We start from the raw sequence: 26,814 nt of genomic DNA, 5'->3' as shown, positions 1-26,814 counted from the left end.
GGGCACTTCTTGCTGCATGGACATTAACAACTCAGGACAGGTACAGGCCAACCTCCAGAAGATGTGTCAAGATTTATATATCACTCATCATGTAACCAAAATATTTCAACAAATTTTGTGACTCTTCCAATAGCTGTTGTGATAAACAGTTTCCCCTGCCTCCCAGGGCCTCCCCTTATGCACACCTTAGATGAAACACCCCCCCCACACACACACACATAGAGTTTACTAAAACCTCACCCTTTTTCATTTGAACTGACAAACAAAATGTGAGCTGAGAGCCTCAAACCTCTCCACCCTCAGACCCTAATAAAGGCATGTGCCCCAGGTCCTATCACTCTCTCTGCCTGTATCTGCCTTGACCTCCCATGTGGCCCTGTGAGGCGTCATACTATGTATTCTGTCTAGGGTTGTGAGTAATAAACTTCTCTATCTCAATTTCTCTTGCGGTCGTTTATTGACCCGTATCCACCCCAGTGCTCTCCTTAACAAATGTTGATTTAACAAATTCATACCAAAGCTTTTGCACAGCAAAGGAAACCATCAACCAGAGGGAAAAGCACCCTATGGAATGGGAGAAAAATTGCAAACCATGTTGTATCTGATAAGCGGTTAATCCCTAAAGTATACAAGGAACTCATACAAAAAACAAAGAACCCAATTTAAAAATGGGCAAAGGACCTGAACAGACATTTTTCCAAAGAAGAAATACAAATGGCTAAGAGGTACATGGAAAGATGCTTTGGAGTACCTGGGTGCATCAGTTGGTTAAGTGTCTGACTCTTGATTTGGGCTCAGGTCATGAGCTGATCCGATTGACTGTGAGATGGGAGCCCCAGATCGGGCTCTGTGCTGACAGCATGGAGCCTGCTTGGGATTCTTTCACTTTCTCTCTGCCCCTTCCCCACTTATGTGCTCGCTCTCTCTCTCTCTCTCTCTCAAAAGAAACTTTTTAAAAAAAGATGCTCAAAATCACTAATCATCAAGATTTGCATAACTTATGCAAATCAAAATCACAATGAGATATTACCTCATATGTGTTAGAATATCTATTATCAAAAATATAAAAAATAACAAATGCTGGCAAGGATGTGGAGAAAAGGGAATACTTGTACACTGTTGGTGGGAATATAAACTGGTGCAGCCACTATGGAAAACACTAAGTAGGTTCCTCAAAAAATTAAAATTAGAACTCCTATAGGAACCAGCAATCCCACTTCTGGGTATTATCCCATGTTCACTGAAGCACTATCCACAATAGTCAACGTATGGAAACAACCTAAGTCTCCACTGACACCTGAATGGATAAAGAAAATGTGATATATATATATATATACATATATATATACATATATATACATATATAATATATGTATATATATTATATAGCTGTTATATATATCTACAGTATATATACTGTATATATATATATACAGCTGTGTATATATATATCTATATATATTATATAGCTGTATATATAGATATATATCTATATATAATATAGATATAGATATAGATATATAATATTCAGCCTTGAAAAGAAGGAAATCTTGCCATTTGTGACAACATGGATGAAGTTTGAGGGTATTACGCTAAGTGAAATAAGCCAAGCAAAGAAAGACAAATACTGCACAGTATCACATATACAGAATTAAAAAAAAAAAAAGTTGAACCCAGAGGAAGAACATTGGTTACGAGGGCTAAGAGGTCAGGAAAAATAGGGAGAAGCTGGTAAATGGGTATAAACTTTAAGTTATGAATAAGATCTGAGGATCTAACATGGTAACTATATTGATAATACTGTATCATAGAATTAAAATTTGCTAACAGAGAACTTGAGTGTTCTCACCAAAAATAAATAAATAAATCAAATGGACTGCTTGAATTGAGATGATGGAAGGGTTGCAGTTAAAGTCAATGACAAACTTCATAAGTAAGCAAGTGACTGAAGGAGAGTGGAGAGCAAGAGTCTTGCAGCAAAGGAACACAAGGAACTGAGAGTCTAGGATGTTGGAGCACGCATCTACATGGGTAGTGAAACCACCAAGTTTAAGACTGCTGCAGTGTTGAAGAGGGCAGAAAAAGAGGTGCAAAGTAAGTGACTGCATCAAGGAGAGACAGTGTTTGATAAAGTCTGATATGGAATTCAAAACTGAACTTATTACAGGGAGTGGTCTGACTCTTGATTTCAGTTCAGGTCATGATCTCATGGTTGGTGGAATTGAATCCTCATCAGACCCTGCGCTAACAGCACGGAGTCAGCTTGGGATTCTCTCCTTCCTTAGCTCTCTGCCCCTCTCCCATTCGTGCAGAGTGCTCTCTTTCAAAATAAATTAAAAAATTTTAAAGAAATTGACACAGTTGTCTTTGCGTGGAGACTGCAGCCAGCCAGGAGCGAGGCAAGGAACTGTGATTTTTCATTATAAACTACCTGCGCATGTATTATGTCAATAACATTACAAAGGGCAAAAGGTTGAAGAAAAATAATAGAAGTGCTGAAAATACCCCAAAATAAAACCGTATTAATTAAATACTGTATACGCTCCCAGTTTTTTTCTGTACCATCAGAATCCATTTTGAAAATATTTAAAGGGCCCAAGATCAATAAAAGCTCATCTGGCGACTGAAAATCTTCAAAACACCTGACGTTAAAAAGGGGTCCTAAGTTTTGAGACCACTCAGCCAAGGATTCGATTCCAACGCGCCAAGGCTCAGAATACACGCCATTCCCCCACCCGCTAGGCCGGGACCGCCACAAAGCCTCGCGGGAGGCGGGGCCATGCCGTCACAGAGACGTCCCGCCCCCTTACGTCGCGCACTAGGAGGCCAGAGGGTTTCTGGCGGGGCCGGCGCCATTTTGCCGGAGCCTGCGACCGAGTGGGAGTGGAGTGGAGCGGCCGTTGTTGCCGACTCTTTCCTCCTCCCCACGGTCCAGTCAGCGGTTGATTAGGCCATCGGCCCTCAAGCCGAGACTTGTCTCTCATTTAGTTTTGGGGAGCGTCTGGCCGACATGAGTGATGTAGAGGAGAACAACTTCGAGGGCAGAGTGAGTACAAAGCCGCGGGAGCCGTCTTCGGCGGCGGCCCGATGCTCGGGGTTTCACGGGGACGAGCGCGGTCGGGCGGGGTTGCGGGGAGTCCTGCGGGGTCCCGCGGGGAGCAGCCTCTGGAGCCATCACGGTTGTTTCCTCACATACCAAGATGGCTTCTGGGTTCCACTCTTTCCCCCAAACACCACGGATAACCCCCTCTCCCCCTTTTTTTGGAGACTGACTGATACCTGGACTCCTAGGTCCGATTTCCCCCCGCAGTGGCGCGCTCCCTTCTCCCCACCCCTGAGGCTTCCTTATCTCTGTTCCGAGGAGTGGGTCCCCGTCGCGGTGGGGCGGGAGGAGACGGCAGGGAATTCCCCTCCGGCCGGATAGTGGTAGGTGCTTCCTGCGGTGGCATTTCTGGCGACCCCGAGCATCGTAGAGGGTCTCGGGGTCGAAACTGCGCGGGGCTGTTGTCCGGGCGGGGAGAAGCTGGCGTGGGACTAGCTGGGGCCTGTGTCTCCTTGGCTCTCTATTGCAGTGAGCGGCCGCGTCTCTGTTGGAACCGGCGGCGTTGCGTCTATAAAGGCGAAAGCCTTGAGGTTGAAGGTGGGACGAGCCTAATGAAGTGGTTAGTCAACGACCGCACCGACCCTTAAGCGTTCTTAAGACGAGAGCTGTGAGGGGAAAACTACGCAAGGAGCCCTTTTCCCTTAATGTCCCTTCTACTTTCTTTTCACTTCAAAATGAATGTGGAAATGCTATAACGCCTGATTTTTTAATTCCTTGATGTTGGGTTTTTTTTCTCTCTTCTTTATATCTCAACTTCTAATGATTCCTTCCTATGATCTTTCATCTAAAAACCACTTCTTTACAGGTCTTTACGGTAAAAAAAAAAAAAAATCTTACATAACTGAACAAATTTTGTGGCTCAGTATTTTGAAAATAGCTAGTCAGTTTATACTGTTCTCTACTCAAAACGTTACCTGAAAATTACAGGCCCTCTCCCATTTCTCTCCTCACCGCATCCCCCAGCAAAGAGGGCCTCAGGGATTTTCACTATTTGGGGTCGATGAATATAAACATCACAAAGATACGTTATCCTCAGCCTAAATACACTAGAACGTTAATCAGTGTTTGAGTTCTACTTCCGAAGTTACCTTACAGTGGTAATTGGTGGAAGTGGTTTAGTGTTAAACCCTGAAAAGAAAATCCCCAGGCAGCATGTTCTTGCTGTTGTGTTGGTATTCTAGTTACTAGGGGAAACGCATAAAAGCCTTTAAGGTGTGTGCTGGTTGGAATGAATTTTGGCTTTTTTAGAAGTTCGTAATAAAAGTACTTAGAAGCAGACAGTTAAATCGGAAGGTTGATTTAGGCTTTTATTCTTTGTGAGGAAAGAGATTTAAATAGGTTAGAAACAAAACTTTTTTAATGCCTGTAAGATTGGATTTTTAAAATGAAATCTGGGTCACAGATACAAGTGAGTAGTAGTCGAACCTGCTTATTTTTTAGTGTGGCGTATTGATTGTCCCAACAAAACTTTTTAAAAATCTTCTAATAAAAATATGTGGTGATAATTATAAGCTGATTGTTTTGATAACATTAGGTAGTTGTGGGAAGAAATCTGGCTGCCCATTAATCTTTCCTTCCGTTGACTTTAGTACAGAAATTTATTTTGTTAATGTTTGTTTTGATTTGGTTTGTGGGGAAGTGAAGAGGACTACTATCTGGGACCTTGTTGTCCTTTAAGTTCTTACTTTTTAATTAGTCATCAAATTGAGGAATGGAACAAGTTTGAGGTATTTGACACCTTACCCACCTAAGAAGGCAGTATATGTAAGATCCCCACCCAATTTTAAGCTAAAATGTATGTAGGCATTAACATTTTATGTTAATAGAAAACGGGTTCTTCCTCCTCCCTGCCCCTTACAGTGTTTACTGTCATAGAAAATATTTTTTGACATGTGATAGCCAAGTGTATGTTAGTGTAAATGAACTCAGTAGATTGAATAATGCGTTCGCCCACCGTTATCTGTTACATCTTTTTTTTTTTTCTTTTGTAGGTTGGGGTAATTGTCTTTATTTGTTATTGGTTAAAGAATTAGAAGAATGCCAGAAGCTTTTCTGAGGGTGTGCTTTTTTCTTTTTTAAAATTGTTTCTTACAACAGTTTAACATTCACTAGTGCTTTTGGTTTCTAAACTGTTGTGATTTCTTAACTGCTAGCCACAAACCAGCAGTTTAAAAAAGTTTTTAAAGAATATAGTTGTCATGTTATCTTTGTATCTAAATGTAATGACCACTTAGAAACACTCTAAAAAAGGATTTTCAAATGATGTTTTTGAGGTTTTTAAGTAGTTATACTTCAAATTTTGTAACTAAAATGAAGTAGAGAAAACATTGACGGGTCAGTTGAGATTTCATTTGCTTTACCTTTAGAATAAATAGCACATATTAACCCCATGTTACTGAAAAGGTATTTAGAATTAGAGGGCAACTTTTTTATAGCATTTCAGAATCTTAACCACGCCACACCTCCTCCCCCGATTTTTGATGTTTTCTTATTCCTCACAATACTTTTGTGAGGGCTAGAGTATTCTTAGCCATTTTAGAAAGTAAAGCAGGCCTAGAAGACCATGCCAGGAATCTGAGATTTACAGTTCCCAGTCCATTACTCATTGCATACATTATGCTGTATATATTTTGATTTACTTTTTAAAAAGGAGCTCGTGTACTTGAGCATCTCAGACATTAATAGAGTTTGTGAGAAACAGTTTACAGGAGCTTAATTTTCCACTGTAGATTAATGTTTCTTCCATTGTAGAGGACTGGAATAAAAGAACTTGGGGAAGGAAAATATAACTGACTGAATTTTGTTATAAGTAACCCTAATAGTTAACCCAATCAAAATTCCCTTCTGCCTAAGGTAAAACTGTCGAGCATCTGCTGCCTTTTAAGTAAAGGTCAGGTGTTCTTGAGGGAAATAGAACTTGGATTCTAATTTGAGATGACTGTCAGCTCAAATCTGGGTAAAAGTATATAATCACGTTCCCTGTGATAGAAGTAATAAGGAATTCAGAAAATGAAGCTGGGTGGTTTTGTGAGGTAGGGGAAAGGGAAAGCTTTACCTAACACTGGATCTTACAGTTAAGGAATAGATGACAATGAGGAGGTTGCTGGTGCAGTAATAGATGATAGATTTGACTAGATATGCAGTTAGATAACGGAGGGTTTTGAATTCTAGATTTAGGGATTTGGACTTAATCCAATATGCTATAAGAAGGCATGTATGGATTCTTAATTCTGGGAGTGGCATAATGAAAGGAATTTTAGCAAAGAACAGAGGGACTGGTACAAGAAGAGCAGCAAGGCACACGAGGTATTTAAGGAAGGAAATTGTGAAGACTCTGGTCCAAACAGGACAGCAGTGGGATGTAGAGAATGAGACATTTTTACTTTAAAATAAGTAGTAGGTTCCTTAAAACAATTTGCTTGGGACATGTATATTAAGTTTACAGAAATATTTTAAATGGAAATGTCTTTCTGAGCTGAGAGTGAGGCTGGCACTTGAGCTGTGCCTTTCCATGTCATCTTCATAAAAAGTTGTTTGCTTCACACAGCTTCGATTAAAGTTAGGATTTAGGTCTCCAAAAAATGTTTAGACTTCTTCATAGAAATAATGGGGAATGGAAATTTTCATTTTACTTACTCACCCTCTACCCCTAGTTTTTTTTTTTAACGTAACTTAGAATAACGTTAAGTCCATTTTTTTCTCATTCATTGGCCCATGGTTTTTAATAGAGGTTAAAGATTTTCATGTAGGGTCTATCTTATAATTCCACAGTTGAAGAGGAAAAATGCTACTTGTCTCCTTTTCAGAGTTTGTTAGAGCTTCTTGAGTAGCTAGAATATTTTTAAGTGACTCCTAGTGTTCCTCTTAACACATGATATGGTTTGGATGACAGAAGCAAAGAGCAAAATAAAAATTCGTCTGTACCAGTTTGGAATTAAAATGTGTGTGCGTTAAGATATTTTGTTAAAGAATAGCAGAAATAGCGGAAGCTTTTTTCTTCTCTGAATCCTGATTTGTAATAATTGGGGTGATGATTGAGCTATTCAAAACCCATCTTGGTGACTGGCTTCTTTTTAAAAATAAAATAAAACTGGGCTTAAAATTTTTCTATTGATGAAACTTTAATAAATGTGGGAGTACAAGGGAGGTTTGCGCTCTCCCTTCTTTTTAAAAAAATACGAATAAAAAAGAATCTCTATTTTACAGATAAGAATGTCAGCGTTTAGCTTTTAAAAATACTTAGTTCAGTTTCTTAAGCAATTTAATTTCATATATATCATCACATCAACTTGTTACAAAAGGGTAAGACTTTCTTTCCCATAGTAGTGACAGTATTAAACTTGACAGTCTTGTTTTAGGTTTAATTTATTTATTAAAGTTAAGTGCTTTCATCCAATTTTAATGCTTTTTTTTATTCCCTCTGTGGATTTTTAAGCAAGGAATTGCTAAACTTAAGGAAACATTTTTAATGCTCAAATTTTAATATTTGAGATTCTTTCGCTGCTCAATAGAGGTAGAAGGTAGGATTTCTAAAGGGAGCAGTGTAACTAATTGTACCCCCAGTGCACAGATTTGTCACAGATGCTTAATGATTTGTGCCATTCCAAAAACGAGAATAAAAAATCTTGAGATCTGAATGTGAAGGGATTTAAATATTTAGGAATGAGCTTTGTTTATGGATTTACAGAATTTATTTACCTATGGTCTGTGTAGTGTAACAAGTGCGAAATGGCCAAGGATAATCAATAGTTTCTTAGAACCTTCCTGACAGTGTGAAAACCTACTCTTTGATACTATCACTGGGTGCTCAGGCATCAAATAACTAACCCTGGGACCTTTGGAAAAGGTATATATTCACATGCTAAATTAGTTAATACTGATTGTTATTTGTTCACCTGTCCTACCAGATTTAGCAGGACAGAAGTGCAGGTGAGGAAGTGTTAATGATCAGATGGGGAAAAGAATCTGGAAACACTTTAAAAAAAAAAAAAAGTTAAGAGGGGAATAATGAAGGAAATGTGGTTTCCCCTCCCTCCTCTAGATTATTGCCAATATGTAGTTGTATATAATCCTTATTGTCTCATGATTTTCACCAAAATGAAATTTTGAATTATGAGTGACTAGGCCTGACCAATCTGAGGTAGAAGAAAAGTTATTTTTTAAACTAAGGCCCTGTAGTTTACTCAAGATTCATAAATATTCCCATGATATTAGAAGATGAGAACCTAAGAAATTCTATAGCAGGTTCTTAGTAAAATTTTTTAGCTATTTATTGGCTTTTAATATAACTAAATTTTTTGCATGTTAAAATTGGTCATGACATATCAGCTAGCCAGTTTATTGACCACACTTAAAATTTGTAGAAAAGGCTATAAATATTTCAGGTGATTTCATGGTTGTGACTAGTTTATATTTCATTATTTATGCATAAGTAACAATTCTAAATTTCTTTAAGCATCTCCAAAATTATTCCAAACTGTAGAGAATGTAAAGACAAAGTGTTAGTATATCTGTGAGCCTTTGCAGATGGAAAGACCACTTTAACCTCACTTAGAATGCAGCACACAAGTGTTTTCTTTTTAAGGAATTACTCTGATAGCAGTTATGGGTTAAGACAGTGAAAGTATTTCTTTTATAAGCTTAAGAGTCTAAGAGAAGCAGCCTATCATACTCAAGAGGAAGGAGGCAGAACAGCTGTTTATGTAGACTGAAATTAAAGAATTGGATAAACACAGGTTTCCAATAAGCCCTAAAGAATGAAGTTCTTAGTACAATAAATATTATAAGCTATTTGAGTATTTTAAGTACACCCCCCCTCCCTGCTTTGGGACATAAAATTTGCCTAAATGCACTAGTGTACTTTTATGGACATAGATTTCCAGTTTCATAAAGTAGTGGGAAAATATATTTTGAGAGAGCTTGCTTTTTAAAGTTTATACTATTATCATAGAAACTTGAATTTGTATAAACTTGGCACTATTGGTATGGAATTTGCATTGCCATAATATTAGAATGGGTTACAGCTTAGCATTTATATTGTGATGTGTTCATTTTAATGGGGTTTCAAGTACTAAACATATATGTTGAAATTTTTTTCTTCCATCTATTATGATACTAGCTGTATTAAAAGACTGCAATTATTGCTTACCTTAGGAATTGTTCATGTTCTGCAACAATGTGTGCATATATTTAATAACCTTTTTTTCTTGATTAAAAGAATAGTACATGGTTGTTGTAGTTATGTACGGTGTGTAAAATGCTGCTGTATTTTAACACAGATTGCTTGAATTGGATATACCGTGGTACATTCCTAGTATTGTGGTTAGCTCTCTCGTTTTTATTTTTGGCTGTGTCCTTCAGCTGCCACCAGAGGTACCTTGATAATAAAGAATAGTTGAAAGAACCGACACCGTTTAAGCAGGTTGTACTATGAGAACTTTCTGCCTGGCTTCTGGTTTATAGTAGGTAAGGTAGACTGGAAGCCTGTTTAAGATTGCTTATAAAATTTTGGATATGACTTGGTTGAGTCATTCTGTCCATTTTTTTTATTTTAATGGTTGTTGGATCCTAATGCAGGTTACTGAAGAATTTGCAGAATTTCTTGACTGGGCAGCTTTAAGAGTCGATTCAGTGTAATCAAGTGAAACAGGACAGATAACAGCCCTTCCCAGTATTTTATTTAAGTTTGATGTATTTCTCCGGGGGAAAAGTTGAAGTTATGATTTTGTAATAAAGATAAGTCTCAAAGGTAGAAAAGGATAATCTAGCATTTGTCCACAAAGGTAGTAGGTTGGTTTCTAATGCACAATTTAGTGAAAATGGTACTTCGTACCAGCTTTTGACAAATAAGTTACTTAAAAATGGCAAATATTAATTGATATGACCATTTTTTCTTTGTGAAGACTATTAACTATATCAGTTCTTAGAATGAGGGGCCTTTTTTTTTTGCATTACAGTAAAAATTCTGAAGAATTAGTTTATTCTTCAAGTTCACTGACAGTTATTAATTTTACCTTTTTAGATTGTATCTAAATTGTTTTCAGAGGTTAAAATGATAGTGACAACTTTGTAACCAGTTGTTAACAAGGGAGGTAAGAGGACTGTTTCTTAACCTTGAATGATTCCATGAAGAAATTTATGCAGATTTAAGTTTTCATGATAGAAAAACTGAAGGATAGGCAACAAAAGAGGTATTAGGTGTTTGTGAAACCTTAGATAATTAAAAAGCAAGACTTCTTTTATTTTTTTTTAATGTTTATTTATTTTTGAGAGAGACAGATGGACAGAGTGCAAATAGGGGAGGGGTAGAGAGAGAGGGAGACACAGAATCGGAACCAGGCTCCAGGCTCTGAGCTGTCAACACAGAGCCCGAAGAGGGGCTGGAACTCATGAGCTGGGAAATCATGACCTGGACCACAGTTGGCCACCCAACCAACTGAGCCACCCAGGTGCCCCAGCAAGACTTCTTTTAAAATAGCCTAATGTCTTTTGAAAAAATACTCTGTCGTGTCTTAATGTTTTAACAAACCAAAAGGAAAGTTTCGTTTTTTCCAGTAAGTTCTGTGCCAGAACTGAGATTGAAACTTTAAATTTTAAGATGTTACTAAGTTAGCTTGTTTACATTAATTTCTAAGAAATGGCGATTTTCAGCACTATTGAATAATTTTCAGTTATGTTTATTTATGAGGGAAGACTTGAAAATCAAACATACACATATTTGGACTATAATATTTTTACCATGTACTAGAAAGCTTCACATAAGCATTTAAGAAAAAACTTAGATTTTAATATAAGACTCATTTATACAGTTGTAAAATTAAACATTTTACGGTGTCATAGAGCATTCTGATATGTATGTAAACATGAACTGTGGTCATATTCATAGTGTTTCATCTACTGCTGTTCAACAGCATAAATGAATAACATAGGATCTGTGTTATAGAAGGGAAAGCAGAGAGGGGAAGATACTCTTTTCACCTTAATGAACCAGCCTGTGTAATGCTTCAATTACAAGCAAATTGGCCATACTTTTTTTTTTTTTTTTTGAAGTACAGAATATGCTGCTTTTACAGTTTCAGTGAATGAAAAAGCCTAAATTGCTGTGCCTGCTCCAGGCATCTGTCCAGGAATTTAGAGACTATAGAGAATTTAGAGAGATGTGGTGAAAGACTTACAGGTAGCTAAATGGGAAAGGTTGATATTGAAGGAAAAGGTAGCTATATGTTTCAGTTTTGTTTGCATCTGAAAAAATAAATAGGCCTGGCAGCATTTGTACAGTTCTTGATAACTAAATCTTTGGACATTAAACTCAAAGAGAAAGTTTTAAGGAAGTTGCATGATAGTCTTATGGCATAAATGAAAACGGGTGTGAGGTTGGGGTAATTATTTACAATGCTAATCAAGGCGTAAATGGACAGAGAAACTAGACTGTCCCATCCTACTTTGGTCATAATCATGTATCTGTCAGATTAAGAAACAGTCTCTTATTCAGTTTTAAATCATTTGACTTGGAAAGTTTTGATTTATATCCAACTTTTTCAGAAGCCAGTCAGTTTTCTGATATAGGATATAGTTACTGAAGGGAATATATGTATGTGTATGCATAAAATATGGAAAACTATTAATAAAATTGGTGGGATCAAAAAATAAAGACCATGATACTAATTGTATAATTTTTTGTACATTATGATACTTCATGATAATACAGAATATTAAAATGGCACAGTTGAAAAATTACATGTATTAGTAATTTATAAGCCAAAGGGGGCATTTTAAGAATTTCATGTCCTCTTTTCCCCGTAAGTTTATCTTTGTGCTTTATTTCAGAACATATGTTTCTGATTAAGTTGGAGTGTGCAAAGATAGTGGTCAAACATAATTGGGAAAAGATGTTAGTAATTTCGCTAATTTTTTTTTTTTTTTTTTTTTTTTTTTTTTTTTTTACACTTTGAACATCAGCATGTGTTCTCTAATAATTGAGTTTAGGTAGATGTGTGCAAATTTCAGCCCAGAATGCTTTGCTTTAACTGTATCTTGGTATCTTAGCATGGCTTAGTGAAAGCTCATTTTAAGATAACTAAGACTTCAAGTTATAAATTAGTAAATACTTAAGACATACGTGGGGGGGATTACAGTTAATGTTAGATTTATGCTTGGATTAATTATTTATATTAAAATTGTTCACATTTTAGGAAATAGGATGAAACATGAAAGGGGAGGAGGGTGAAGAATATGGTAAAAAACATTTAGAGAAATTCAGTAAATTTTCTTTAATTGTTAGAAACTAGACTTTTGAAAAATTTTAAAGATTATAAAATTGTTTTTTAATAAACTAGTTATTTGCACTTTACCTGCTGGCTTTTCCATTTGGTAGATAACATTCTGAACTCCAGCAGAGTTTTATAATCCCCACGTGCTTAAATATACTAAATGTTCTTTTTCCATTAAGGTTAATGTTCGTGAAGAAATTGAAGAGTTTTTTCCAAGAATGTGGAAGATAAATCAAGATAAAAGAAGGCTAATGAAAAGTATTAAAGATCAGAAAATTAAAATTGAATGGGGGAAAAAATTGAACAGAAGATTGGTCAGATAGAAGCACTTGAATATTTTTTTTAAGGCTATTTTGAATTGTTTGAATTGGGGAAGAATACACGAAGTATGAAAAATGAAAAACTCAATGAAGAATGAAGAGAAGTAGAAAGCAAGAGTGAAGTAGAATTAAAAGAATCTGGAAGAATGAATGGGTCCTAGGTTAAGTAAATGTATGGTTTATGTTCCAGTGTCTGTATGATCAAGTTGTAGATGAATTTGCATGATTACTTAGTTAATAGAGAATTGGTGATCTGGTTCAAGTAGGGAATTATTGAGGACAGTTAGCAGTATTAACAATGGGTTATTAATGAGCTGAAATTTTTTCTGGAGGGTGTTGCCTAACCATTTGTTTTTCAGGAGCAATCAATATAAATAATTACGGTACTTTAAATGTTAGGTGTTAGGCATCTACGTGACCAGTGCCATTTGTAATACTGTCTTCTTTGTTAGGAGTCTCGCTCTCAGTCAAAATCTCCAACGGGAACTCCTGCTCGTGTAAAATCGGAGAGCAGGTCAGGATCTCGTAGTCCATCAAGGGTTTCCAAACACTCTGAATCCCATTCTCGATCAAGATCAAAATCCAGGTAAGTGTGCTTAAAATAGTACTTAAGATGCTTTCCTTGGATTTTTCAGAGCAAAGTGGTTTTTTACTAAATTCCTTGTTTTTGCTGCATTTTGTATAGAGGTTAGACCAAAGACCAAAGAAATTTCACCCAAAACATGAAGTAGTTTTTCTCAAACTGTGGAGTTTAGAAATGAATGTTCTAGGGGTGCCTGGGTGGCTCAGTCAGTTAAGTGTCAGTCTCTTGATCTCGTTTCAGCTCATGATCTCATGGTCATGGAATCTAGCTCCTGTTGGGCTCTGCACTGAGTGTGGAGCCTGCTTGGGATTCTCTCTCTCCCTACCCCCTTCCCTACTCTCATGCATGTACACTCTCCCAAAATAAATAAATAAAAGATTTTTTTTTTTAATGAGTGTTCTAGATAAAGATTTAGATAAGGCAGAGTCATCTCTTAGCCCAGTTAACCTATCAGATGCTGGCTGTTAATATAGATTCAATATGTGTTGATTGATTTAAATGCATTTGGCATCTGAGGATTGGTTTTTTATTTTATTTCAGTATTTGTACAACCAAAAGGTAAATTTCTCCATTGGATACTTGGCATGTAATTTAGAGCAGAGAAGGTTGATTTGTCTATGTTGTACTGGCTATCACAATGATTTGAGAAGCTGTTTCAAGATTCATATTCCAGCTACATCCTTTACCTGAAGATGTGACTCAGTAGGTCCAGGTTGGAACTCTTGTCGATGTAATTTCTTTTTTCTTTTCTTTTTTTTTTTTTTTTGAGTTTATTTATTTTAATAGAGATGGAGATAACATGAGTCGGGGAATGGCAGAGGGAGAATCCCAAGTAGGCTCTGCACTGTCAGTGCAGGCTGCATGTGGGGCTCAAACTCACGAAACCATGAGGTCATGACCTGAGCCAAAACTGAGAGTCAGATAGTGATGCTTAATTAACTGAGCCACCCAGGCGCCCCTATAATTTCTTAATTGGAGACATAATTTCTTTGTGTAGAGTTTGTTTGCAAGGGAGCAGGAGACAAAAAAAATCCATTAAAAGGCTATACTTTTCTTGAGTCCACAGCTATCTTTTCTGTCATATCCATGATCCAACTTGATTCACTAACCACTCTAATTAAATCATGTGCAGAATAGCACTGTGTAGAATTTGGGTGTGCAAATGGAAATGAGCATGTTTTCATTTTAGGACCTTCACACTTGTTGTTCTCGGCCTAGAATTCTCCTCCCTCAGATATTCAATCACTTAATTCATTCTCTGTGTGCCACCTGAGAACGTTAAAGAGCATACACACCTTATTGCCTTACTCTTAATTTTTTTTCGTAATACTTACCACTATCTGGTTCAGAGAAAAGCTTAGGCACTCCTGAAGGGTTTTTAATTTATGTCATTTATCATTACTGTTTAAAAATAACAGTTGAAGGGCACCTGGGTGGTTCAGTTGTCTTAAGTGTCTGACTTAGGCTCAGGTCATATCTCAAGGTTCGTTGGTTCTACCCATACATCAGGCTCTCTGCTGTCAGCACAGAGCCTGCTTTGAATTCTCTGTCACCCTCGCTGTCTCTGCCCCTTCCCGCCCCGCAAAAAATAAACATTTTTCATTTTTTTTTTAACGTTTATTTATTTTTGAGAGAGTATGAATACGGGAGGAGCAGAGAGAGAGAGGGAGACACAGAATCCAAAGCATGGTCCAGGCTCTAAGCTGTCAACACAGAGCCTGATGCAGGGCTCGAACCCATGAACCGTGAGATCATGACCTGAGCCAAAGTCAGACACTAAGCCAACTGAGCCACCCAGGCGCCCCAACAATTGATACTTTAAGTGACAGGATTTCTTATTAATGTTTGTTTATCTTTTACAGTGAGGCTGTAAATTAGTGTTAAGGAAAATGGGAAATCTCTATATCTTAAATGTGCTAGGAACTACATCTCCAGGTCTTGCCAAGGAACTTTTGCTTTTGCTGTTCCTAGAATACTTTTCCCCTGTCTACCTAGTAAAATATGTCTCCCAGCTTTATTGTTAGCCTTCTTTGTTTTGAATAATCTTCCCTTGTTAGTTTAATTCTCTTCACGCATGTGCTCTCTTTTTAGACACTCTGGCCCTTAGCATGTATAACATTTATTGAATGCCTTAAACAAATTATTTTGTAAGACTGTGATCGCTCCATGGGGCGCCTGGGTGGCTCAGTTGGTTAAGCGTCTGACTTCAGCTCAGGTCACAATCTTGCGGTCCGTGAGTTCGAGCACTGTGTCGGGCTCTGGGCTGATGGCTCAGAGCCTGGAGCCTGCTTCTGATTCTGTGTCTCCCTCTCTCTCTGCCCCTTCCCTGCTCATGCTGTGTCTCTCTGTCTCAAAAATAAATAAACGTTAAAAAAAAAAAAAGACTGTGATCGCTCGCTCCTGGTCTGTGTGTTTATCAAAGATGGGTCATGTGAATAGTCAATAAATAGTTAACATTAAGAGGCAAAGAAATAATCAGAGTGGCTGGAAATAAAGAAGAACTAGGGAATCAGCAGGGGAAAGACAAGTGAGATGCTGTAGTAAACTTGAAGAAATGAAGACTGTTAGACATGAAGACTATTACATGGGCATTTAGGTTGTTGGATTAATTTAGGAGATGCTGGATTGCAGTGGGCTAAAGAAAGATTGGAAAGGAAATGACACTTAACAGTGAAGGGAATGTAGAACTATATTGAGAAGATGGTAAGAATCAAAGGATTTTACTGTGGTGATAATGGCAGTTGGTGATTGGTCTTTGTTATGGTAAGATACATATAACAAAATTTACAGTCTTGGGGCACCTGGGTGGCTCAAGTCAGTTGAGCTTCCAGCTTTGGCTCAGGTCATGATCTCACAGTTTGTGGGTTCGAGCCCCGCATCGGGCTCTGTGCTAACAACTCGGAGCCTGGAGCCTGCTTCAGATTCTATGTCTGTCTGTCTCTTTCTCCCTCTCCCTCTCCCTCTGTCCCTTCCTCCCTCTCTCTCCCCCCCTCTCTCTCTGCCTGCCCCTCCCTCACTCACATTCTGTCTCTCAAAAATAAGTAAACATTTTAAAAAAAAAATTTTTTTTTAAATTGACAATCTTAACCATGTTTAAGAGTGCTATTGAGTAGTGGTATTAAATACATTCACATTGTGCAACCATCACTACCATCTGTCCCAGAACTCTTCATCCTGTAAAACAAACTCTATACCCATTGAACAGTGGCCCCTTGTTTTCCCCCTCTCCCAGCCCTTGGCAGCCACCATTTTACTTGCTGGCTATATGGTTTTGACTACTCTAAGAACCTTATGTAAGTGGAATCACAGTATTTGTCTTTTGGTGGCTGGCTTGTTTGCCTTAGCATAATGTCCTCAGGGTTCATCCATGTCTCAGAATATTGCAGGATTTCCTTAGTGCTTGTTTTGTGTTTTTCTTTTAAGAGAAGATAGAGGTGTAACATGCTTGTAAGGTATAGTGTGAAAGAGTGAATGTAGAAGGGATAGACTGAGAACAAGATGATTGTATGATTAAGAGAACAAGAAGAATATACTTGCCTCAGAAAGTAAAAAGGAGCTGGGGTACATGTATAAATCCTTGGCATTACCCATTTGCTTCAGTATTTTCACTTAAATTTATTTCTCTCACAGGTCGAGGTCAAGGAGGCATTCTCATAGACGTTACACTCGATCCAGATCCCATTCTCACTCTCATAGGAGACGATCTCGAAGTAGGTCATATACACCTGAATACCGGCGTCGTAGAAGCCGAAGTCACTCTCCAATGTCTAACCGGAGAAGACATACAGGCAGCAGGGTATGTAGTTTTAAAAAATTAATGAAAACTTATTTTGTCTTAGGTGTTTAGTTATAGCATAACATCTTGATTTCATGAGACTAGACCATCTTTTTGGATTTTTGGGGTTTTTGTTGTTTTTTTTTTAACATTCATTCATTTTTTTGAGAGAGATAGTATGAGCGCAGGAAAGAGAGAGAGGGAGACACAGAATCCAAAGCAGGCTCAGGCTCTGAGCTGTCAGCACAGAGCCTGATGCAGGACTTGAACTCATGAACAGCGAGATCATGACCTGAGCCAAAGTTGGACACTTAACTGACTGAGCCACCCAGGCACCCCTAGACCATTATTTTAAAGTGGTACTTCAGGGGGCACCTGGCTGGTTTAGTCGGTGGAGCATGCAACTCTTGATCTTCAGGTTATGAGTTAGAGCCCCTCATTGTGTGTAGAGACTACTTAAGGAAATAAAAAATAAATAAAGTGATATTCCAGAAACATCCTTAAGCATATGAATATTATTTATATTCATTTAAATATATTTTCTTTTCTTGGGGTACCTGGGTGGTTCAGTCAGTTAAATGTCCAACTCTTGTTTTCAGCTCAAAATGTGATCTTATGGTTCATGGGTTTCAGCCCCAACTGCAGGGCCTGCTTGGGATTCTCTGTCTCTCAAGATAAATTAAATATTTAAAAAATATATTTTTTATATATTTTATTTTCTTGACTTTTGAGTGAAAAGTTGAAATTTGTGAAGAAAATATATGTTCTACGAATTAAAATGAAAAACTGAGCTGAAAATATTGAGATTAAAAACTTTTGGTGGAGGCTGAGGGAAGCTGGCAGGGAAATACATGTAGTAATAATAATAGCTAACACACATTCAGCACTGTGCAGAGGTTTTCAATGCATGTAATAGATAAGCAAGTTGAGCCTTGGATATGTGACATTGATGTTTGGATTTTGGTTAACTGGCAGAGTCCAGGTTTCAACCAGGCTGCTTGCCTCAAACTTCCTGTGCTTAATTTTGGTGCTGTGTTTTCCCTCTATGTGATACTGAATCATTTAACTGTAATGGAATCTGCTGTTATTTAATGATGCTTTGAAATGTGTAAATACATTTTTCAAATTAGGATTGTGGGAAAATTGAAAGAATATCCTTAATGAAAATGGAGAAAGCACTTACAGATGAAGTCATATTAAGTACAAATCTGTAAGGTATAAAACATTTGAATAAGCCACGAATAAGGCTTTAAATTTAAACTAGGATGGATTCTTTGGATACATTCTGAAAATTGCAGGACTAGAAATAGAAAGTAGGGATGTTTTTATTTAGGATACAACTGGATGTATACTCCAAAGAAGGGGTGAGTGTACTGTATGTAAACTGTAAAATATTACTCATCTGGGTTTTTTCCTCTTAAATTCTTCTTTCCAAGTAACTTGAAGTAGTGTATAGTCTTTGTGTATTAGATGAGGTGTTCAAAGTATTTCTGTGTGGCTTAATTTTTACTTCAGTTTGGAGCTTGAAATTAAATCACATCTTAAATATTCAACAGGCAAATCCAGATCCCAACACTTGCCTTGGAGTGTTTGGCCTCAGTTTGTACACAACAGAGAGAGATCTTCGTGAAGTATTTTCTCGATACGGACCATTGAGTGGTGTCAATGTGGTTTATGATCAGCGAACTGGACGATCACGAGGATTTGCTTTTGTTTATTTTGAAAGAATAGATGACTCAAAGGAGGTAATTTTATAATTATCTGTCAACTTGACATTTTTGAGGTACATAATTATAATGTCAGGTTATTGTTAAAAGTTGACTGATAGTCTCCCAGTTCCATAACATGTTCTCTTTCATTCCCTGACCTGAGTCTATTCAAACTCTTCCTCTCAGTGTTACAGTTTGGAAAGTGAGATGTATGTGTTTGAGTTAATAGAAAAAATCATATGAATATTCTTCTTTGACTAAGTCTTATTCATACTCCCAAGAAGGTGATTAAACTAACTTTCTAGAAATTCTATGGTATTTTCAGTTGTCTGGCAAGCTCAGTTGGTGGAGCGTGCAACTCTTGATCTTGGGGTTGTGAATTCAAGCCTCATGCTGGGTGTAGAGATTACTTAAAAATAAAATCTTTTTTTAAAAAGTTAAAGAGAAACTATGTAATATTTAGGTTAATCTGTTTAACTTTGTGTCACATGAGCTCTCCATGTATAGAGTGTGTTTCCATTCATACTCATCTATTTTTGTTCTATAATTAAAATATACCTAGAAAAAACTGGTCTTTTTTCATTTCTTGTTTTTATTGCCATTCTTCATTTTCCTAACAGTGATCATAATCAATATCAATGATTTGAAATTGTGCTGTTTTTTTTTTTTTTTTTTTAAGAAATCGCTTTTTTAATTATTTTTTAATTATTTTGAGAGAGACAGACACAATGTAAGTTGGGGACGGGGAGAGAGAGAATCCCAAGCAGGCTTTGCGCTGCCAGTACAGAGCCTGATGTTGGGCTTGAATTCACAAAACCACGAGATCATGACCTGAGCCGAAACCAATGGTCGGATGCTTACCCAGCTTAGTCACCCAGGCAGCCCTGAAGTTGTGCTATTCTAATGTATTTGATAGTGGAATATAAAGGGAGCAGTAGGCTTACATTCTCTATACTAGAGTTCATAGTGATCGGGTTAGAAAATTCCATTTTAAGGAATTTGAAGCCCGTTGTTGAGTTTTTATCAAAACTTTTTTTGTTCTTATCAAACCTTAATAAATGTCAGGTACCTGGCTAGTTCAGTTGGTAGAGCATGTGACTCTTGATCTCAGGGTCGTGAGTTTGAGCCTCATGTTGGTACTATTTTACCTATAGTAGTTATCCAATTACTATTTTACATGTGATAGTAGTTGGATATGGGTTGTTGCTCTATGTATCAACAGTATTTGATTGCGACATAAACACTCATAATAAAAGTTCGCATATTTTTCAAAAATAATAGATGCTAGTGGCATCTAGTGGATAGAGGCAAAAAATGATACTAAACATCTTACAATTATAGTGCACAAGCTAGCCACCCACAACATAGAATTAGCAGTCCCAAAGTGCAAAGGTTGAAAAACCCCAGATAATTCTAACAAAGTAATCCTCCAGGTTGTAAATCATTTATGTAATAGACGTTCTAGTTAGCATTCTCTAAATGTTTTAATCTGTCAAGTATTACCTTTTTTGGTTACATATTTGTGATTTATTTCTGGTCTCCAGGGATAAAGTTATAAACTTAAAAAGTAGTTGGAGGAGGTGCCTGAGTGGCTCACTTGGTTAAGCAGCCTGCTCTTTGATAATCTGCTCAGTTGGTGATCACCTGGTTCATCCCAGTGTCGGGCTCCTTACTGAGCATGGAGCTTGCTTGGGATTCTCTCTCCTCTCTGCCTCTTGTGTATGCTCTGTCTCTCTCAAAAAAAAAAAAAAAAATTAGTAAACATTTTTTTTTTAACAAAAATACTAGGATATCTGACCTGAAGTGAAGGTTGTGAAGTATAAAACAATACCACAATTAAGATTTTTTTTAAGTATGAAACTTATTTGTCCTAGCTCTTGATTCTTCCCACTACCACTCTGCCTGGTTTATTTCCTTTATAAGATAAAATGAAATTGGCAACTTTACTGTAGTTCCAAAGAACTTTGTAATGTACTTGAATTATTGTCACATTTATTGGTATTCTTGCCAAAGGGCAGAATGTTAGGGTATGTGAGCACAGGTATAAAGACAGGAGCATTTGTTGGCCGGTTTAAAAGTTCTTTTATATTTGGAGTTCACTAGGTGGCGGTGTGTTACCTAAGAAATAGTTTTAGGTGAGCTGAATGGCAGTTTCTGCTTTGAGTTGCCTAGACTGAAACTAGTAACTGCAGCCTCAAGAGTTATGCAGGCTTCCCAACTTGTGTGGTTTTTTTCTCTGTAGCTGCCCCCAGTGTTTCAGTAGAGGGATGCTTCAGTGTCTGTGTGTACATTAGAAAACTCAATACTATTGACATGCATAGAGCAAGAATTAATAATCTAAAATCCTGGTCCCTATTGTTTAGGAAAGAAGTGTTTAGAGAATTTTAATTTTTTTTAACTTCAAATGGAAAATGTGTTAAATTTGTTGGCAGTTTTAGTAGTTTCTTCTTAGTAAAATATGCATGACTTTCTGTGCCTGTTCTCTGTTAAAGGCAATGGAAAGAGCAAATGGAATGGAGCTGGATGGTCGAAGAATTCGTGTGGATTATTCTATTACCAAGAGAGCGCACACACCTACACCTGGCATCTACATGGGCAGACCAACTCAGTAAGATAACATGTTTTCTAAGCTAAACTGTAAGAGCCAGAAATTCACCAAAAATGCATGCAAATTTTTTTATTAATTAGCAGATAAAATGATTTTTTCCTATAATTAGAATGGAAAGCTTAATTTGTACATATTCTAATATCTATTTGAGGAGGGGGACAAATTAAAGCCATCAAAGTCGTTCCTGACTCTGCTTGATGCTAATACAAATAGAAAATTTATTAAAGATGAGAAAAATAGTGTATGCTTTTAAGCATTTATTCTCTTTCTATTCTTACGTGACTTTGGAAGCCTTGTGAATAGGGAAGGGTTATTGGATAGTGATACCTATTTTTTTTAAGTCAGTTTTCACATTGCAGAAAATAAACAGAGGCTTTTATATTTTTTTTTTAATATAATACAGCCAAAAACAGTATTGCTAAGAATGAAAGAAGGAATTACTTTCAGTTATTTTGAAGCCTTGCTGAGGAAAATGTAGGGTTTGGCAAGGAGAGCCTACAGAAAACTAAAGTGAAAATAATGTACCTATGGTTAGGAGTTGGGAAAAGTACAGGAGAAAGTGCTTAGAGTTTAAATTCACTGCCAAAGTCTTATAAACCAGATCTCAAAATTGTTGTAGTGATGCACCTCAATGTAAGGTAGTTCATTCTTTTTGCTGTTCCGGGTTGGTTAACCTTTTTTAATTCATGATGTTTATTAATTGCATCTGAATTAGTCTTAAGGACTCACATCTTAAGCATTTTGGTACTGTTTCCTAGCACAGTGCTTTATTTCACCTTGTTGAAAAGAAAAGGTCCTGCTGGTTTGAGTAGTATAAAAGAGCAGTTTATAATTTGGAGAGTTTTGGGAAATCATTCCTGGTTATTTATGTAATGAATAGGAAGCCAAAGCAGAATAATACCATGGGAGTCAGCAAAGTGAGATGTGGAGGTAACCGACGCGAAAAGGGATAATCTTTCTTTCTACATTGTCTTCCCTCCTTCCTCCGTTTTATTTAAGCACCAGTTGGTATTAAATGATACTGGAAAATCACATTGATGTAAAATTTTTATATTTTTCTGTAGTAGTGGCGGTGGCGGTGGCGGAGGTGGTGGTGGAGGTGGAGGAGGTGGCAGGCGTCGGGATTCTTACTATGATAGAGGATATGATCGTGGGTATGACAGATATGAAGACTATGATTACCGGTACAGGTAATGTTTTAATTTGTAATTTTCATTCTAAATTAGATTATAATAGTATTTAGTACTTTTAATTTTTGTTTCGTATACATTAATAAAAAATTTAAAATAGATTTTACAGGGACATGCCTAGGTGGCTCAGTTGGTTAAGCAACTGACTTCAGCTCAGGTCACGATCTCAATTTATAAATTCAGGCTCTGCACTTTTTTTTAATTTTTTTTTTTTCAACGTTTATTTATTTTTTGGGGGACAGAGAGAGACAGAGCATGAACGGGGGAGGGGCAGAGAGAGAGGGAGACACAGAATCGGAAACAGGCTCCAGGCTCTGAGCCATCAGCCCAGAGCCTGACGCGGGGCTCGAACTCACGGACCGCGAGATCGTGACCTGGCTGAAGTCGGACGCTTAACCGACTGCGCCACCCAGGCGCCCCCAGGCTCTGCACTTTTGCAGAGCCTGCTTGGGATTCTCTCCCCCTCTGTCACTGCCCCTCCCCCACTTGTGCTTTTTTTTTTCTCTCAAAATTAAGTAACTTTAAAAAAAAATAGATTTTATATGATGATTTCTTGAGGAAGGGGAAATTATTTTCTCAAGATTGAGAACAGAGGTCAGTAATCTGTATTTGCCAATATTTTGTTGTGTCATATGCTTGCTGTTCTAGTATTAATTGGCACACAGAGAATGTAATGGTTATTTTCATCTGCCTCAGTGATTATGTGGTATGCAAAGTAATCTTTTATTTCCTGCAGAAGAAGATCACCTTCTCCTTACTATAGTCGATACAGATCACGATCAAGATCTCGTTCCTACAGTCCACGTATGTACACTTTTACTTTGTGGCATTAAGAACCATTCGTAATCAATGGTTTTTTTTTAGAAAATCAGCATATATGGAGATTGTTCATAGTTTGACGAATACTAGGCAAGTCAAACTATAATTGTCATTTTGACTTTTATTTTTTGCTCTCTTTCAGGACGCTATTGATAAACAGAATGGTTGCAGATGAGGACATCTTTCTCTCTCTCTTTTTTTTTTTTTTTTTCTTTTTTTTGGTTTAGTTTGGTGTGTTTCGTTTTTTGTTTTTGTTTGGTTTTGGTTTTGGTTTGGTTTTTGTTTTGTTTAATTCTGGATTTCCCCAAGCTTCTAATCCTTCTTACTCCTTTAAAAAGAACCTTTGGAAAAAAAAAAAATCTTCGGTTTATTTACCATCTACACTTTGTCAGTTGTATTGCTGTTTCCACCCCTTTTAGTATACTCTTAAAGATGTAATTGTTGTCATTTTGAGTAGTTAAACATCTTAAGTAAAAAAGGAATCCCCAGTGTTACACTTTGTAAATGTTTTTTTTTTTTCCTTTGCTTTGCTTTTACAGAAAATTAACTCCTGGCTAATCAAATGAGGAAAGAAATGATCTTTTTAAAGCTTCTTTTGTGTTAGATATTGTATTAGACATTGTACTAGAGACCTGCATTTAAAACAAACTCCTTTTTTAACTTCTTTTGGGAAAGATAGTAACACATAAAGTAGTTCAGTCATGTCAAGTTTGTCTGGGGTGGCATGGAACAGTCAAATAGTGTAGAAAGTTTGAAGCTATAAAAGAAAACACTTGGTCATTTCTTTTGAAGAACGAAATTTTTGAACCCTAAAAATTATGTCTTTTTTTTTTCTTTTTTTTTGTTTTTAAGAGATAAAAAGCTTGTGGACTCCTACAAAACATGTTGTATTTAAAATACATCTGTTAAAATTTAAAGTGTGATTTTTGTGTTGAATTTATTGAAGTTTAAGTATTCCCTTAATCAGTGAAGGACAACTCTTATTTATTACTTAGAGCAATTGTATACTTTGCTGTTAGAAATTTTGGTATTGGGACAATGGTTAAGCAGGCTATTATTGTATAGTATAGTATAGAGTCTTTAGAAGATAAGTGTGAGGAAAAGTAGTCTCCTTTCAAATAAAAGTTAATTTCTTTGAAAATGAGACTGTCTCTTTTATTGTGGTAGAATGGGAAGCTATAACTGGATTGATTTGGGAACCAGTCCCTTTCCTAACATATTTGCTATACCTGATTGTATAATTCTGTCTCTTCCTCAGTCTTTAAAATTTTTTTTAATGTTTATTTCTTGAGAGAGAGAGACAGAGTACAAGCTGGGGAGGGGCAGAGAGAGAGGGAGACACAGAATCTGAAGCAGGCTCCAGGCTCTGAGCTGTCAGCACAGAGTCTGACTGGGGGCTCAAACTCGTGAACTATCAGATCATGAGCTGAGCTGAAGTTAGACACTTAACCAACTGAGCCACCCAGGTGCTTCCTCTTCCTCTTCCTCCTGCTTCCCTTCCTGTCAGCCAAGTTGTTGATATTAACAGTATTCAATACCAAGCACCGTGGTGAAGGAAAGATAATATGGTTTATGTCTTCAAGAAGCCCACATTCTAATAGGGAACATATTCTAATGTTAGGTGAAAGTGTTTTAGCAAAGAGGTGGATTATGTTTCAGGCAACTTTTATAAAAAAGGATAGGAGCGTGAGCTTTGTTTTCTCCCTCAAACAGTGGAGATAAAATTAGATTATTTTAATGTATGTAATAGACTGGTGAAATCTATGAGATTGAAGTGGCCTTGGGCTATTTTTTAAGGATTTTGTTTTAAGCAATTTCTGTACCCACCATGGGGTTCAAACATAACCCCAATATCAAGAGTCACACACACCACCAACTGAGCCAGCCAGGTGTCCCTATTAAAAAAACTTCCGGGTGTGCCTGGGTGGCTCAGTTGGTTAAGCGTCCAACTTCGGCTCAGGTCATGATCTAGCGGTTCGTGAGTTTGAGCCCCACATTGGGCTCTGTGCTGACAGCTCAGCCTGGAGCCTGTTTTGGGTTCTGTGTTTCCCTCTTTCTCTGCCCCTCCCTTCCTCCCTCCCTCCCCGTCTCTCTCAAAAGTAAATAGTTAAAAAAAAATTTTTTTTAAGCTTTTTCAAAATGTCTTTTTAAAAGTTTTTGCCAATAAAGAATAGCCAGAGATCAATCTCTTGCTGGTTCCTAGAGAATTTAGCTCTTTTAATTCAAGTTACTGCTTTTTTAATTTGAGAGAGAGAGAGAGAGACTGAGTAGGGGAGGGGCAGAGGGAATCTCAAGCAGGCTGCACACTTGTCAGCACAGAGCCTGATGCGGGGCTCAAACCCACCAACCTGAGATCATGACCTAAGCCAAGACTAAGCAGATGTTTAACGGACTGACCCACCCAGATGCCCTTAAGCAAGGTTATTAAAAGACTTGGAATTGCCCTGAAAGAACCATTAATCTGTTGACTGTAAAAGTACTTTAAAGATTTAAGCAGCATTATCACCAACAAAAATAAAAACATTAGCCACAATCTGTTAGAGAAAAACCTTGGGGAAGAGACAGTAAACATCAGAAACAAAACATGTAGATGTTATGTACATGCTAATGGGAAGGAGAATAGGGGAGTAAGGGGGACACAATTTTATTTTATTTTTTTTAATTTTTTTTTTAACTTTTTTTTTTAATTTATTTTTGAGACAGAGAGAGACAGAGCATGAACGGGGAAGGGGTAGAGAGAGAGGGAGACACAGAATCAGAAGCAGGCTCCAGGCTCTGAGCCGTCAGCCCAGAGCCTGACGCAGGGCTCGAACTCATGGAGTGCGAGATCGTGACCTGAGCTGAAGTCGGACGCTTAACCGACTGAGCCACCCAGGCGCCCCAAGGGGGACACAATTTTAAATAGGGTAGTCTTTGCAGGCTTCCCTGAGGTGGAATTTTGAGTAAAATCTAAGGGTGATAAAGGAGGGAGCTTTGTGCATACCTGGAGGAAGAACATGTTAAGTAAAGGGAATAGCAAATATAATAGCCTTAAGGCAGTAGCATACCCAAAATGTTGGAGGAGGAGGCCGGAGAAGGCCAAGATGGTAACCAAGGGCTGTATGCTGCTGGAGAGAGGAAGAGAGTGGGAGGGGTGGTTTCAACAGTCAAGAAGCAAATTCCTTTATAGAAAAGGGAACTTTTTTTTTTCATGTTTTTATTTTTGAGACAGCATGAGCAGGGGAGGGGCAGAGAGAGAGACACAGAATCCGAAGCAGGCTCCAGGCTCTGGGCTGTCAGCACAGAGACTGACACAGGGCTTGAACTCATAAACTGTGTGATCATGACCTGAGCCAAAGTTGGAGACTTAACCGACTGAGCCACCCAGGTGCTGCAAAAGGGGAACTTCTATCAGAAGTAGTGAGTGCGTGGGTGTAATGTTATGTATTGAATACTAGG

General features: G+C 37.4%; 1 protein-coding gene across 1 annotated transcript; it reads left to right on the top strand.

Moving 5' to 3' along the window:
- Window positions 1-2,880: 2,880 nt before the first annotated feature.
- On the top strand, window positions 2,881-24,517 carry TRA2A (transformer 2 alpha homolog). The gene is made up of 8 exons (XM_047095104.1): window positions 2,881-3,046; window positions 13,145-13,278; window positions 16,906-17,071; window positions 18,607-18,795; window positions 21,252-21,367; window positions 22,432-22,557; window positions 23,294-23,361; window positions 23,519-24,517. Exons 1-8 carry the CDS (start codon window positions 3,011-3,013, stop codon window positions 23,527-23,529), a joined length of 846 nt encoding a protein of 281 aa, XP_046951060.1. The 5' UTR covers window positions 2,881-3,010; the 3' UTR covers window positions 23,530-24,517.
- Window positions 24,518-26,814: the final 2,297 nt, after the last annotated feature.

The sequence above is a fragment of the Lynx rufus genome, unplaced genomic scaffold (assembly GCF_022079265.1).
Source record: "Lynx rufus isolate CCGP_SWC_20201006 ecotype Redwood Valley unplaced genomic scaffold, mLynRuf1.p SCAF_4, whole genome shotgun sequence".
NCBI lineage: Eukaryota > Metazoa > Chordata > Mammalia > Carnivora > Felidae > Lynx > Lynx rufus.
The sequence above is the reverse complement of the archived record's forward strand: the minus strand, read 5'-3'. Positions and strand labels throughout refer to the sequence as shown.

What these genes read in the sequence shown, in the direction of transcription:
- TRA2A (XM_047095104.1), top strand. Translation starts at nt 3,011, where the DNA reads ATGAGTGATGTAGAGGAGAACAACTTCGAGGGCAGA. An exon ending in GAAGACATACAGGCAGCAGG is followed by an intron (nt 17,072 to 18,606) that starts GTATGTAGTTTT and finishes AATATTCAACAG; the next exon opens with GCAAATCCAGATCCCAACAC. An exon ending in GAATAGATGACTCAAAGGAG is followed by an intron (nt 18,796 to 21,251) that starts GTAATTTTATAA and finishes TCTCTGTTAAAG; the next exon opens with GCAATGGAAAGAGCAAATGG.